This window comes from Coregonus clupeaformis, chromosome 33, assembly GCF_020615455.1.
Source record: "Coregonus clupeaformis isolate EN_2021a chromosome 33, ASM2061545v1, whole genome shotgun sequence".
Lineage (NCBI taxonomy): Eukaryota > Metazoa > Chordata > Actinopteri > Salmoniformes > Salmonidae > Coregonus > Coregonus clupeaformis.
This window is the reverse complement of record NC_059224.1, coordinates 24058004-24074364: the sequence shown is the minus strand read 5'-3', so window position 1 is coordinate 24074364 and position 16361 is coordinate 24058004. Positions and strand designations below refer to the sequence as shown.

At 44.6% G+C, this 16361-nt stretch overlaps 1 protein-coding gene across 1 annotated transcript; it reads right to left on the bottom strand.

The window, feature by feature from the left end:
• Positions 1-47: 47 nt before the first annotated feature.
• LOC121549268 (serine protease 23-like) lies at positions 48-12321 on the bottom strand. Its single transcript, XM_045210046.1, has 3 exons — positions 12289-12321; positions 10475-10642; positions 48-2125 (listed from the first exon to the last, which is right to left on the bottom strand). The coding sequence occupies exons 1-3, from the start codon at positions 12319-12321 to the stop codon at positions 587-589; spliced, it is 1740 nt and encodes a 579-aa protein (XP_045065981.1). The 3' UTR covers positions 48-586.
• Positions 12322-16361: the final 4040 nt, after the last annotated feature.

The window sequence follows — 16361 nt, the reverse complement described above, 5'->3', positions numbered from 1 at the left end:
ATCCATCACAAATGTTTTGGTATTCAATGGTAGGTTTTAATATAAAGAAATACAAATGATTTTTACCAAGCAAAATTTATGTTTAGGACATACTCAACAAAATACACATTTACATTTCAAATGTAGATCCATTAAATAATATTCAGAGAACTTATTCAACCCTTATTTGCACCTAAAAAGAACATAAGCCAGATAGCGAAACTATGAATCATGCAGAGATGGTCAAAATAAGCACCAATGGAACTAATCTTAGCACCCATATTATGTGCACAATTGGCATTTATTGGAAGCAAAACACAAAGGCATATAAGACTGAAAAACCTGTTCGTGTTTGGAGCGCACCATTGAGACCTCGAAACGATTTTTTGGCATTCTGGATAAGGATCTGTTTGATTGACCAGAGCATGAAAATCATACCATATTCCAAAGTCCTATTCCATCTGAACTGTCTATGCTGGCCATTTTATAGTTTGTTAACCACCATCTCAGCACTTTGAGGTCTCAGTGAAAAGTGCTAGATTAACATTTGTTTCTTCCTCTGATCAGTCTGACAGATCCCTGGTAGATCCAGCAATTCCCTGGCTTCTCAGGCCTTCCTACACATGCTGGGATCCCCATGGATCCAGTGGCAGATCTGAGCGTATTTAGGTGGAGTGATCCTCACCGCCACATTATAATCCCTCCGTTCACCCCCGTCCCCTTCCACCCAGCGGTGCCCTGAGAACACTCCAATCACCTTCCGCTGCCACTTCCTCTTATTGGACCCCTCCACTTCCTGTCTGAGGCGGATGTATACGCCAGCACCTGACGCCCCCTGCTGGGCGTCACAGTGCTGATACAACAGGTCGTCTGACTCCTTCGTCACTGAACAGAAGCGATAGACCACCTTTTCCCTCTCTCCCTCCGTTTGTCCTCCCTCTGGCTCGTTGTCGAACCCTGAGAAGTGGATGCGACCCAAGGGGAGGGGCTTTGCAGCGGGCGCCACCCCGAGCTCCATGTGCTTCTGTTTGATTGGCCATTTCAGCTCCAGGAGGGCGTAGTCGTAGTCAGGGGCGACGGCGTTAGTGTCATCGTCCCCTGTGTGTATCCAACCCTTGGGGATGTGGGTTTGTTTCACACGTGTCCAGCGGAAGGAGGGCTGCTTTTTGGTTTTGGTGCTGCGTTGTACCCGGCTACCTCTGCTACCTCTCGTTCTCTGCCTACCCCCTCGCCCTCTTCTCTCCTTCTCCGAGTTCCCTTCTTCACCTCCCTCTGCTCCTGTCTCCCCATCAACCCCGTTCTGTATCTCCCCCTCTCCCTTCCTTCCTCTCCGCCTCCCTCCTCTCCGTCTCTGCTCCTGTCTCGGTCCTTCTCCATCTATCCCATTCCCATCCTCCTCCTCTTCTCCTTCTTCCTCTCCTTCCCTTTTCCCCACACTTTCCACATCTCCTCCTCTCCTCCCACCTCTCCTCCTCCCCCCCCTCCTACCTCGTTTAAATGTTACCTGTAGGACCCCGACTTTCAGCATGCGGACCCCCTGCAGGTAGTCCTTCCCGTCGTGGACACAGTGGGCTGCTGTCAAGATGTGTTTGTCAGACACTAGGACCCCGGAGCAGCCCGTGGATAGGCGGACCGCCGTGGAGAACGGGTAGTTGGTGGTGAAGTGGCTGTCTGAGATGACAAAGCGCCCGTCCACGCCGTACACCTGACGTTTCCTGCGAGTGTGTGATGGTGTGCTTGAGGTTGTCTCATTCAGGCCCTGCAGCGTGACGTCGGTGTGTGTGCGCGTGCCGTTTTCGTACACCGTCTCGTATCCCAGGATGCTCTCCAGCGCGGCCTGGTCAGGAGGGGGGAGAGTGCTCTGACACTCTATCCCACACATCCCCTCCTCCCCCCCACCTGCCCCCTCATCCTTCGCCCCAAATGTGGGAGCATCCCCACCTGCCCCCTCATCCTTCCCCCCAAATGTGGGTGTCCGCAGATGCACTGTGTTCCTGTCCAGAATCAACGGGACCCTCTGCACGGACCAGCCATACTCTTTATCACCATCGTCACCGTGGCCCCCCCCCAGACAGGAACACACAGGGCCAGGGCACAGAGCAGCAGACACAGGGGAATGGGGCCCATCACACTGCTCTACCAGGGCCTGAGAGACAGAGGAGAGAGGAGAGAGGAGGGAGGAGTGAGCTGAAAGAAAGACATAGGTGACTAGTGTATAAGATGAGGGCTCAGGCCAGCAGAGGGTACTCTATCCCCAACAGTCATCACAAACTGCTTTAGTGTTATTGAAGCCCTATCGTTGCAATAGCAGTCTCACCGGCAGATGGCGCTGGTAGAGAAGTCCGTTATACGTTTGGAACAGTTATGTGGCATAGGGCAACTGGCTTACAACTAACGTTGGCCTCCAACAATAGCCTACTTTTCACCTGTTGATACCATGACTGAAAAATGGAACTAAGGCCATTTGATGCCATTTGATGTTTGTTTTTCAATTATAAATATTGCCATAGCCTTGCCTACATTCAACGAAATCTTTATTATAATGCAGCACGACCATAAAAGAAACAGCTTGATAAAATAACAACATTGGCATGAACCTGACCAGAAATATTATTTTATTAATATGGAAACGATTATGATTTAGTGGAAATACTGGACATAGGCTTATTGGCTATAGTCTGATGCATGGTGATAAAACGATAACATTTTCTCATCATGGTCATAGTAGCCAAATCACTAATAGAGAATCACAATGCAAAGTCAATAATGCAACTGTAGTCGAAATTGAAGTTGATGATCGTTGATTAGTAATGCCTGGCCTGTGTCTATACTTTCCTGCCTAACACGTGAACTGATTGAAATGGAGAGTAAACAAAACAATCATACCTGCAAGCATTTGATAAGAAATGGAGAAGTCAGCAAAATGCCTTTTTTAATATATAAATCGGTATTTCATTCAGTCGGGTACGATTCAGTGAGTGAAAGACCGAGTCCCATCATCGCCAGCGCATCAAACAAACCGAACGCAATGGAACGCCGTTCGCGAGATCACCGAGATTTGTCCACGATGAAGAACAAAAAAGGGAATAACAAATTGCAGCTCGTTCATGTTACAAGACAACACCGGGGGAGGTACTGCCTGGGGTTGCGGAAATCAAGGAGGAGGAGGACTGACTGAATTTGAATGATCTGTGGAATTTATGTCCAACAGCAGGTAAATTATATAAAACGTGTTATTGTATTTTATTTATTGTTTTGCGGCCATGAACGTATTTTCATTGCCCACCGCACACATCTAGGGGTGTTGCTTTGTTTTGTTTTATTACAAAATAACTTATTGAATGGCAGCCTGGCAGCCGTTGAGTTTGTGTGTGGGATATGTTTTGTGTGTTTTCAGTGTCTGTGGGCAAAACTGTACATTCAGATTTATGGCAGCCAGGTAACCTTTGATGGCTTTTGGCTTCACACACTGCCTGTGCTGTTTCCCAGTCAGAGGCAGATGGTCTGGGTCTGGGTTGGACACACACACACACACCCACACGCACACAGTCACGCACGCACATACACACGCACGTGCACACTAGCAAGCGATTAGTACTTTTTGAGGTCGGTTCGGTTTCGGTTTGATTAATTAAAACACAATCATGGTTTTCGAGTATGGTTTAAATATTTTTTTTAAACATTAAATGCACTATACATTATGTGGGTTGCATGCTGTAACAACACAGAATAAAACAATTAATAAAAGTCCCAAGATGGTAGTGACTGCCCATTACTACTTATTAACCATCATTTATTCACATTACTTTGTTTTAATAAAATATTTCAGTTGTTGTGTATATTACATTTGACTTTATTATTTCATTCCAAGTCATCAACTCATCACTATAGACAGACCCGTCGCCAGACCTCAGTCTTAAGGGGGGCATATGAAATGCATGGGAGGGCAGGGCACAATTATTATTTAATAATAAATTCCCTCAAATGGGGGGGGGGGGGCACAAGCATTTTTTGGGGCGGGCCCGGCCCCCTATGGCCCGCCCATAGCGACGGGTGTGACTATAGAGCTGCTGCGTATGCTGTCTGACAAAATCACTATTTTAGTAGTTCTTCAAAGTAAATAAGGCATACTTTTATGACTGCTGAATACCAACTGAATACCAAGTATCAATCACTTAGATCATGTATTTTCAGGTACAGATACCTCACGAAGCAACTCCTCTCTATCCCTCAATCGCGCATTCTTCTGTCTCATTTACAGTGGGGAGAACAAGTATTTGATACACTGCCGATTTTGCAGGTTTTCCTACTTACAAAGCATGTAGAGGTCTGTAATTTTTATCATAGGTACACTTCAACTGTGAGAGACGGAATCTAAAACAAAAATCCAGAAAATGACATTGTATGATTTTAAAGTAATTAATTAGCATTTTATTGCATGACATAAGTATTTGATCACCTACCAACCAGTAAGAATTCCGGCTCTCACAGACCTGTTAGTTTTTCTTTAAGAAGCCCTCCTGTTCTCCACTCATTACCTGTATTAACTGCACCTGTTTGAACTCGTTACCTGTATAAAAGACACCTGTCCACACACTCAATCAAACAGACTCCAACCTCTCCACAATGGCCAAGACCAGAGAGCTGTGTAAGGACATCAGGGATAAAATTGTAGACCTGCACAAGGCTGGGATGGGCTACAGGACAATAGGCAAGCAGCTTGGTGAGAAGGCAACAACTGTTGGCGCAATTATTAGAAAATGTTCAAAAAGTTCAAGATGACGGTCAATCTCCCTCGGTCTGGGGCTCCCTGCAAGATCTCACCTCGTGGGGCATCAATGATCATGAGGAAGGTGAGGGATCAGCCCAGAACTACACGACAGGACCTGGTCAATGACCTGAAGAGAGCTGGGACCACAGTCTCAAAGAAAATCATTAGTAACACACTACGCCGTCATGGATTAAAATCCTGCAGCGCACGCAAGGTCCCCCTGCTCAAGCCAGCGCATGTCCAGGCCCGTCTGAAGTTTGCCAATGACCATCTGGATGATCGAGAGGAGGAATGGGAGAAGGTCATGTGGTCTGATGAGACAAAAATATAGCTTTTTGGTCTAAACTCCACTGCCGTGTTTGGAGGAAGAAGAAGGATGAGTACAACCCCAAGAACACCATCCCAACCGTGAAGCATGGAGGTGGAAACATCATTCTTTGGGGATGCTTTTCTGCAAAGGAGACAGGACGACTGCACCGTATTGAGGGAGGATGGATGGGGCCATGTATCGCGAGATCTTGGCCAACAACCTCCTTCCCTCAATAAGAGCATTGAAGATGGGTCGTGGCTGGGTCTTCCAGCATGACAACGACCCGAAACACACAGCCAGGGCAACTAAGGAGTGGCTCCGTAAGAAGCATCTCAAGGTCCTGGAGTGGCCTAGCCAGTCTCCAGACCTGAACCCAATAGAAAATCTTTGGAGGGAGCTGAAAGTCCGTATTGCCCAGCGACAGCCCCGAAACCTGAAGGATCTGGAGAAGGTCTGTATGGAGGAGTGGGCCAAAATCCCTGCTGCAGTGTGTGCAAACCTGGTCAAGACCTACAGGAAACGTATGATCTCTGTAATTGCAAACAAAGGTTTCTGTACCAAATATTAAGTTCTGCTTTTCTGATGTATCAAATACTTATGTCATGCAATAAAATGCAAATTAATTACTTAAAAATCATACAATGTGATTTTCTGGATTTTTGTTTTAGATTCAGTCTCTCACAGTTGAAGTGTACCTATGATAAAAAATGACAGACCTCTACATGCTTTGTAAGTAGGAAAACCTGCAAAATTGGAAGTGTATCAAATACTCCACTGTATGTAGCAGGCATAAAAGAAACACACACTGGACAAGTAGGTGCGCAATGGATTATGGTCATTGTAGTTAGTTACCAAGTTGTAGAATATTGGCCTGTTGGAAACTACAACTCCCAACTACATTGGACAGTTAGGCTTGATTTTATCTCTAGAGAAACTGTGCAATGTGCGCATTGAGTTTACAGAAAAAAACAGAACAAAATGGAATTCAAATAATTGACACACACACACACACACATTGATTCAGCCCTTCAAAAATCTTAAAGCTGCAATATGTACGTTTTTGGGCGACCCCACCAAATTGACATAGAAATGTGAGTTATAGATCTGTCATTCTCATTGAAATCAAGTCTAAGAAATGGTAGATCTGTTCTGTGTGCTATTTCTATGCATCCCGTTCTTAAGTGTAGTTTTTGTCTTTTACTTTCGTTTTTGTACATCAGCCTTAAATAGCTGAAAATACTATATTTTTGGTTATGGAAAATATATTTCACAGTGGTTTAGATGGTACAATGATTCTTTACACTATATTTGCTTGTTTTGTCACAAACTGAAATTAGGTGAACTATTAGAATTTTAGCAATCAGGAAATGCCGGAGCGATTTCTGCATAGTGCACCTTTAAGGAACAACCTGCGTTTCAACTCCAGCAGGTTTATTTTGACAACTGTTTGGCCTCCTGGCTGCACAGGCACTCAACTCATTCACCAAATGAACTCTCTCTTTCTCTTCCTCCCTCTCTCCCCCTCCCCCTCTCCCTCTTTCCTCCCCACTCCCTTCCTCATCCTTTCCTCTTTAATACACAGTATAGCAATGACCAGTACTCACAGTCAAAGATCTAAACATTTCAGTCATTCACAGAGAGCTTTGGCTGGTTCATGTTATCATATATACGTCTGCCTTAACATGTAACTTCCTGTGGATGTGTGACTCTCTGTTCCTATGCTGTGTTTGTTTCTGTATGGGTCCCATAGAGCCAGTGCAACAATGCATTTCATTATAAGGCTTTTAAGGATATAAGAACTGTTTGCTTTTTCCCTTCCGTGTAAACACACATGCACACGCACACATCCTCTTCGTGGGTGGAGCTATTAGAGGTCATAGGTCAGCTATGGGCAGCCTGGTAGAACTCTGCCATTGGTTGATGAGAACAGGAGGTTGCTGACACATTAATTGGGGAGGACGTGCTCGTGGTAATGGCTGGAGTGGAATGAGTGTATTAGTATCAAATACATCAAACACATGGCTTCCATGTGTTTGATGCGATTCTATAGGTTCTGTTCCAGCCATTATTATGAGCCATCCTCCCCTCAGCAGCCTCGTCGAACAGAGGTCAATGAAAGAGCCAAAGATGGTCGCTGTCATTCATCATCATGGTTTGTTTAAGATGGCCATAATAACAACAACTTTTCATATTGATATACCAACAGCTGAATGGTGAGTGCAAAAGTGAGGTAAAGCAGAGGAGTAGAGAGAGAACACATTGTGTGTGTGTTTTCGTTCGATGTCCCTTCTCTTTATGCAATATGGAACTTCTTTCTCTTCTTCTCTCCCTCCCTAGTGAGATGTGCCAGATTATCTGTGAGATTAGAGAGAGATGATAATCACTCCAGTGTGGGTTTCAAACAACAATGTGCAAACATTTATGTTAAATACTATTATAACGTTCTCCTTGACTGAACTTCACACCCCATTCTAGAGGTTTAACCCTTTGTGGAGCAGCAAGCGTGTGGGCTCCACATGCAATAGATGCGGTAAAGGAGTCAATGTGACACAAAAACCGTCATACCAATCGGCATAGTGGGACAAGAAAGTAAGAAAGATAGTGACTGTAAAAGCAAGCCAGCACGACGGTATGTGTTGCTATTGGGATTTCAGTAAACAAAGTGCAAATCAACATCCGATAGAAAACAACGCTATGGCAGACGGCAAAAAATGTAAATATTTTAGCCCTGGTGGCAAGTTCCATCTACCGTGACGGCATTCACAGCCAACCTCAACAGCATTTACTGTCATTCTCTAATTGAAGACAATGACATACAGTTTGCCGTCTACCGTCTACCTCGTGCCATCTAAACTCAGCGAAAGTCATTCCTGCTTTACAGATGTTGATGTTGATTGCATCCTGGCCCGTGGATGTGAGTAAATGTTATTGGTTAGTTTGTTTGAGGGAAATAAAACATTCTAATTGGGACAATTACGAAAAGTGCCTCCACTTTGACAGTGAAGATAACAAATGGTGTGAGGAGAATAAAATACAGAAAAGTTCTGGACAGTTCTTCAGTGAATGAGAAAAGGGGGATTTCTGAGTGAAAGTTTTGTGTAGCGGTTTAAAGGAAAAGGGAACAGACGTCCTAATAAAGTCCATGAAAGGGAGTAATATGCATGTTTGAGAAAGGAGAGGGGGGAGGGTGGGGGTAGAGGTGTCAAGAGGGATATAGTAGGGGAAGAAATGGGATAGATCGGAACGTAGAAAGAGCACTGGAGAGAGAAAGACAGAAAATGATTGTTGAAAGAGAAGGATATGGTGGCATTAAAAAAGAAAGGGGATATGTAGTTAGTTACACAACTGAACACATTCAACCTAAATTTGTCTTTTGCATTTAACCCCACCCCTCTGAATCAGGGTCATCGGTGCCCAAGGAGTAGTTGTGTTTGGGGGTTAACTGCATTAATCAACAGTAGAACAGCAGTTTTTCCACCTTGCAGGTTTGGGGATTCGAACTAGCGACCTTTCAGTTACTGGCTTACCGCTCTTAACCGCTAGACTATACCTTCCTACATTCCCTCTGGTGTCCCTGAGCGAAGCCCAAATGGTGGACTAAACATGAGTGGTTTTGTACCGCCTTTAGGGAGCGTACACACCGCACCAAATGTCGATCTGTTGTTAATCTGCCATTCCTTCGGCACAGTTTGTTTTAGGGACCACCCGCTGGTCTGACTGCCGACATTTTCACGCTATTTTATTTACAAGAATAAAGAAGTAGGGAGATAAATCTGTTCACAGGCCTACACTTACTCACTCACTCACAAACATATATTTATACTCTGCACTTCAAGTATAATCAGCATTTCATACTCTCTTGTTCTCCCACTAGGCCAGGAGATAATCATTTATCTGGGTGGCTACTGCTAACAGCTGGCTGTAGGTTTGAGGTGAGGCAGCTGTGGTAGCTAATGTACACCAGTGATAACTTCTCTACATGCAGCCTCAAGGCTCTTAAACTTTTACTGCAGTGGGCTAAATCAGGGTCACACAGAGTGTTTCTTGGTAGTCTTAAACAAATCTACTCTGAAACAAAAGTATACACCTCACACACATGGTTATGTGCTTGAAAAAAATAAGACACCTGTACCATGTCAGATATAGAGTTGAAATGTATTACATTTTGAGTTTGCATCCCAATATGACACTTTATATACATCACAGAAGACTGAAATATAACAAAACCGTTTGACATAAAAACACAGGATTTTCGTCAGGTTTTTAAAAGAATGTTTATTAATGATCAAATTATGAAAAATATTAATAACATTCCACCCATGAGGCCACTAGGTAATTTGACTGCAGGAAAGGTCAGTTACCGTACCAGGTGGTGATGCAGCCCGACAGAATGTTCTCGATGGTGCATCTGTAGAAGTTCATGAGGGTCTTTGGGGCCAAGGCAAATTTCTTCAGCCTCCTAAGATTGAAGTTGCACTGTTGTGTCTTCTTCACCACGGTGTCGGTCTGGAGGGACCATTTCAGGTCCTCAGTGATGTGCATACTGAGGAACTTGAATATTTTGAGCCTCTCAACTGCGGCCCGTCGATGTGGATGGGGGTGTGTTCTCTCTGCTGTCTCCTGTAGTCAACGATCAGCTCCTTCGTTTTGTTAATGTTGAGGTTATTTTCCTGCCACCATTCCGACAGGGCTCTCACCTCTTCCCTGTAGGCTGTCTTGTTGTTGTTGGTAATCAGGCCTACCACTGTTGTGTCATCAGCAAACTTGATGATTGAGTTGGAGACATGCGTAGCCGCGCAGTCATGGGTGAACAGGGAGTACAGGAGGGGGCTGAGCATGCACCCCTGTAGGGCCTCCGTGTTGAGGATCAGCGTGGCAGAGGTGTTGTTGCCTACCTTCACCACCTGGGGTTGGCTCGTCAGGAAGTCTAGGACCCAGTTGCACATGGAGGGGTTCAGACCCAGGGCCCTGAGCTTAGTGACGAGCTTGGAGGGTACTTTGGTGTTGAAGGCTGAGCTGTAGTTGATTAACAGGATTCTCACATAGGTATTCCTCTTGCCCAGGTGTGACAGGGCAGTGTGCAGTGCAATGGCAATTGCGTAGTCTGTGGATCTGTTGGGGCGGTATGCAAATTCAAGTGGGTCTAGGGTGTCAGGTAAGGTAGAGGTGATATGACCCTTAACTAGCCTCTCAAAGCACTTCATGATGACAGAAGTAAGTGCTACGAGGCGATAGTCATTTAGTTAAGTTACCTTCACTTTCTTGGGTACAGGAACAGACTGGGATAGGGAGAGATTGAATATGTCTGTAAACACTCCAGCCAGCTGGTCTGCACATGCTCTAAGGACGCGGCTTGGGATGCCGTCTGGGCTGGCAGCCTTTCGAGGGTTAACATGATTGAACGTCTTACTGACGTTGGCCATGGAGATCGGGAGCACACAGTCCTCGTGAGCGTGGGGGCCCACGTTAGTGTTGTTTTCCTCGAAGCGGGCAAAGAATGTGTTTAGCTTGTCCAGGAGTGAGGCGTCGGGGTCTGCGACGTGGCTGGCTTTCCCTATATAATCTGTGATTGTCTGGAGTCCCTGCAACATGCGTCTCGTGTCTGAGCTGTTGAATTGTGACTCCACTTTGCCATACGGCTGTGGTTAAATGTGATGGTTCGCGCTTTCAGTGTATGCATGGCATTCAGAAAGTATTCAGACCCCTTGACTTTTTCCACATTTTGAAATGTTACAGCCTTATTCTAAAATTGATTAAATATGATTTTTTTTCATCAATCTACACACAATACCCCAAAATGACAAAGCAAAAATAGTTTTTTAGAAAATTTTGGAAATGTATTAAAAACTAAAAACAAATACCTTATTTACATAAGTATTCAGACCCTTTGCTATGATACTCGAAATTGAGCTCAGGTGCATCCTGTTTTCATTGATCATCCTTGAGCTGTTTCTACAACTTGATTGGAGTCCACCTGTGGTCAATTCAATTGATTGGACATGATTTGGAAAGGCACACACCTGTCTATATAAGGTCCCACAGTTGACAGTGCACGTCAGAGCAAAAACCAAGCCATGAGGTCGAAGGAATTGTCTGTAGAGCTCCGAGACAAGATTGTGTCGAGGCACAGATCTGGGGAAGGGTACCAAAACATTTCTGCAGCATTGAAGGTCCCCAAGAACACAGTGGCCTCCACCATTCTTAAATGGAAGAAGTTTGGAACCACCAAGACTCTTCCTAGAGCTGGCCGCCCGGCCAAACTGAGCAATCGGGGGAGAAGAGCCTTGGTCAGGGAGGTGACCAAGAACCTGATAGTCACTCTGACAGAGTTCCAGAGTTCTTCTGTGGAGATGGGAGAATCTTCCAGAAGAACAACCATCTCTGCAGCACTCCACCAAACAGGCCTTTATGGTAGAGTTGCCAGACGGAAGCCACTCCTCAGTAAAAGGCACATGACAGCCCACTTGGAGTTTGCCAAAAGGCACCTAAAGGACTCTCAGACCATGAGAAACAAGATTCTCTGGTCTGATGAAACCAAGATTGAACTCTTGGAGGAAACCTGGCACCATCCCTACGGTGAAGCATGGTGGTGGCAGCATCATGCAGTGTGGATGTTTTTCAGCGGCAGGGACTGGGAGACTAGTCAGGATCGAGGGAAAGATGAACAGAGCAAAGTACAGAGAGATCCTTGATAAAAATCTGCTCCAGAGAGCTCAGGACCTCAGACTGGGGCGAAGGTTCACCTTCCAACAGGACAACGACCCTAAGCACACAGCCAAGACAACGCAGGAGTGGCTTCGGGACAAGTCTCTGAATGTCCTTGAGTGGCCCAGCCAGAGCCTGGACTTGAACCCGATCTAACATCTCTGGAGAGACCTGAAAATAGCTTTGCAGCGACGCTCCCCATCCAACCTGACAGAGCTTGAGATGATCTGCAGAGAAGAATGAGAGAAACTCTCCAAATACAGGGGTGCCAAGCTTGTAGCGTCATACCCAAGAAGACTCAAGGCTGTAATCGCTGCCAAAGGTGCTTCAATAAAGTACTGAGTAAAGGGTCTGAATACTTTTGCCAAAATTTCTAAAAACCAGTTTTTGCCCTGTCATTATGGGGTATTGTGTGTAGATTGATGAGGGGGAAAAACAATTGAATCCATTTTAGAATAAGACCGTAACGTAACAAAATGTGGAAAAAGTCAAGGGGTCTGAATACTTTCCGAATGCACTGTACGTCGATACTATCCCCAGAGGCGACCCGGAACATTTCGCAGTCTGCGTAATCAGAACAATCCTGAAGCATAGTTTCCATTTGGTCAGACCAACATTGAACAGTCCTTACCACGGGTGCCTATAGTTTAAGTTTCTGCCTGTAGGCGGGGAGGGGCAGGATGGAGGCGTGATCTGATTTGCCAAAGCGGGGACGGGAGAAGGCCTTGTAGCCATCCCGGAAGGGAGAGTAAAAATGGTCAAGCGTGTTCTCTCTCTGTGTAGCATAGGAGATGTGTTGGTAGAATTTCGGGAGCGTTTCCCTCAGATTTCCTTTATTAAAGTCCACAGCTACATTAAATGCAGCCTTAGGATATGTGGTTTCCAGTTTGCACAGTCTAGTGTAGTTCCTTGACAGCCTTCGCGATATCGGCTTGGGGGGGAATATACACGGCAGTGACAATAACCGCAGGTAATGCGGTTGGCATTTGATGGTGAGCTATTTCAGATCGGGAGAACAAACTTGAGTTCCTGCATATTACCAAAATCACACTATAAGTTGTTAACCATGAGACATTCCCCTCCACCTTTGTTTTTCCCGGAGAGTTCTTTCTTCCTGTCTGTGCACTGTATGGATAACCCCGCTGGCTGTATATATCCGGAGAGAGTCATGATTCTGTAAAACAGAGTATGTTAACGTCCCTTATGTCTCTCTGAAAGGAAATCCTCGCCCTGAGATCGTCTGCTTGTCCAGGGACTGTTGTCCAAGGACTATACGTTAGCGAGTAATATACTCTGAAGCAGTGGATGGTTTGCTCGCCGCCTAAGCCTGGCTAGAACCCCACCTCTCCTCCCTCTCCTCCAGCGTCAACGTTTTGGTGTAGCCGGGATGAATGGGGCTGCCTCGGGAAGTCTAAACAAAGGATCCAGGTCATGGAATCGAATTTCTGGTCGAATTTCTGGTGAGTGACTGCCAATCTAAAGTCCAAAAGTTATTTTTGATTGTAGGAAATAATACTAGGAACAAATAATGTAAGAAATAACAAACAAAAAAAGTGAAATACTGCAAAGTTGGCTAGGAGCTAGAAACAGGGCAACCATGTTTGTCGGCGCCATCTTGTTATCTTGTTAACGAACACATTGAGAGAGGCAATGTTCTGAGTTGGTTTTGTTTGATTTGTGGTGTAATGTTTTCATGTTGGAGGTTTAGGAATTTTGAATTTACCTTTACATTTAGCAGACTCTCTTATCCAGAGCGACTTACAGTTAGTGAGTGCATACATTTATCATACTGGCCCCCCTTGGGAATCGAACCCACAACCCTGCTGTTGCAAGCGCCATGCTCTACCAACTGAGCTACAGGAGGCCTGAATCACCCTTGCTGATTGCGATTGGCTTTCTGCCTCTCAAGCAAAACAGGGAAAATGCAGTAAATTCAAAACACACACTTATCACACAATTCCACGTTCATTATTTACTGTGTTTTTTATATTATAGTCCTATGATAAATAAAATAAAAAGCCTTCTCTGACTATATAAGGAAGGTGTGTTGGGTCATTGTCCTGTTGAAAAAAAATGATAGTCCCACTAAGCCCAAACCAGATGGGATGGCGTATCACTGCAGAATGCTGTGGTAGCCATGCTGGTTCAGTGTGCCTTGAATTCTAAATACATCACAGACAGTGTCACCAGCAAAGCACCCCCACACCATAAAACCTCCTCCTCCATGCTTTACGGTGGGAACTACACATGCGGAGATCATCTGTTCACTTACACCACGTCTCACAAAGCCACGGCGGTTGGAGCCAAAAATCTCAAATTTTGACTCCAGACCAAAGGACAAATTTCCACCAGTCTAATGTCCATTGTTTTGTTTCTTGGCCCAAGCAGGTCTCTTCTTATTACCGGTGTCCTTTAGTAGTGGTTTCTTTGCAGCAATTCGACCATGAAGGCCTGATTTACACAGTCCCCTCTGAACAGTTGATGTTGAGATGTGTCTGTTACTTGAACTCTGTGAAGCATTTATTTTGGCAGCAATTTCTGAGGCTGGTAACTCTAATGAACTTATCCTCTGCAGCAGAGGTAACTCTGGGTCTTCCATTCCTGTGGCGGTCCTCATGAGAGCCAGTTTCATCATAGCGCTTGATAGTTTTTGCGATTGCACTTGAAGAAACGTTCAAAGTTCTTGAAATGTTCCATATTGATTGACCTTCATGTCTTAAAGTAATGATGGATTGTCGCTTCTCTTTGCTTATTTGAGCTGTTCTTGCCATAATATGGACTTGGTCTTTTACCAAATAGGGCTATCTTCTGTATACCCCCCTTCCTTGTCACAACACAACTGATTGGCTCAAATGCATTAAGAAGGAAATAAATTCCACAACTTAACTTTTAAGAAGGAACACCTGTTAATTGAAATGCATTCCAGGTGACTACCTCATAAAGCTGGTTGAGAGAATGCCAAGAGTGTGCAAAGCTGTGATCAAGGCAAAGGGTGGCTATTTGATTGGTTACTACATGATTCCATATGTGTTATTACATAGTCTTGATGTCTTCACTATTATTCTACAATGTAGAAATTAGTAAAGAATAAAGAAAAACCCTTGAATGAGTAGGTGTGTCCAAACTTTGGACTGGTACTGTATGTCCAGAAGCGAGAGCAGTTTACATGTTCAAAGGGTCAATGAGATTGTACGGGGATGTGGAGATGAGATGGAGATGGAGATAGAGGCTAGACCAGCATTTCCCAAACTCGGTCCTCGGGACCCCAAGGGGTGCACGTTTTGGTTTTTGCCTTAACACTACACAGCTGATTCAAATGATCAAAGCTTGCTAGGGCACTACACAGTTGTTAGTCTTTCCAGTTGGAGGAATGGCCCTATTTATTAAATTAGAATGTGTGCATGTGTGAGTGTGTTAGTTTGAGCATTATGCATTCTCAATGCACCCCTGATGGATTGGGACTTCACACAGACCTTTCTCCTGTCGATATCTACTGTAAAACAGTGGAAATTATTATTGTTCCACTAATTTATTGTCTCATAAATCCACCATGGTCTTTGGAAGCCTTCTTTTGAACTCTCTTCAACACCACTTAAAAGTCATTCATCTGTTTAGCTGTGAGGTAGTAGGTGATGAACTTTGTATTAAACAGTCATAAAATATGTTCTGCTTAAAATTATTATTCTGTGTGGACTTGTGGAGGATATCATTCATTTTCTATAGAATGTCTGCTGTTTTCCAGCATATCTCTAAGGAATCATAGTTGTTCTAGATGTTCAGAGTAGTCCCTCTCTCCTCTCATATGTTGGTCATTAGCACTCATCAGTCTTCACGCATAGTGTATCACTCCTCACAGCTCAGAGGATCACTGTGGCTTCTGCACATCGCTCCAAAGAAAACTAGTGTTAGAAAGCACAGGGCTTTGTGTCTGTGTTTTTCTGTCTCTAGTTCTCCTCAAATGATTAATGCACTACTGAAATTGGCATGAAGTTATGTCTCTATGTTCCCCTCTCTGTCTCTCCCTCTCTTTGTCTTTTGCTGTCTCTCTCTCTCTCCCATTTCTCTCCGTCCTTCACCTTATCCCCTCCTCTGGACAGCAGACTGGGTCAGAGAGAGAGTCAGCTCATAACCCTATGCTCCCTCTGTCTAGACACAAACGCCACTATTAATAATTAATAAAACGGATACAACAACGGTCACAATGAAGAATACTGTGTGTGTTGGGGGGGGCATGAGTCAGTGTTTCCCCCAGCTGGCCCTTTAGGCTATGCCTGGGTTTTCTCTGGCTCAATTTCAGTCAATAAAAGCAGCCAATTTTCATACAAGGATGACTTCCCCTCTATTCTCAGTCTGTATTCAAGTCAATAGGCTTGGATGCAATTTTCTGCATTTATAACTTTTTATTTTGTCCTTCAGCAAAGGTTATTTTGACCCAATACAGACTGAAGTTAGGCCTGTCTAACCCTTGTACTTTATTGGTGATAGGGGGGGAAATCAATACAGTTAGATATCGGGCTATACTTTTTTACGATATATTGTATCGCTTTGACTGTAACGCAATATTATTTTTGTGCTGGTTGGCTGTACCTGCACAGC

Coding starts and splice junctions, on each gene's coding strand:
- LOC121549268 (XM_045210046.1), bottom strand. CDS start 12,321: ATGTTCCGGGTCGCCTCTGGGGATAGTATCGAC. Junction 10,643..12,288: donor CCTCTGGGGATAGTATCGAC/GTACAGTGCATT, acceptor CGCATGTTGCAG/GGACTCCAGACAATCACAGA. Junction 2,126..10,474: donor TCCCGATCTCCATGGCCAAC/GTCAGTAAGACG, acceptor TCTGTCTCTCAG/GCCCTGGTAGAGCAGTGTGA.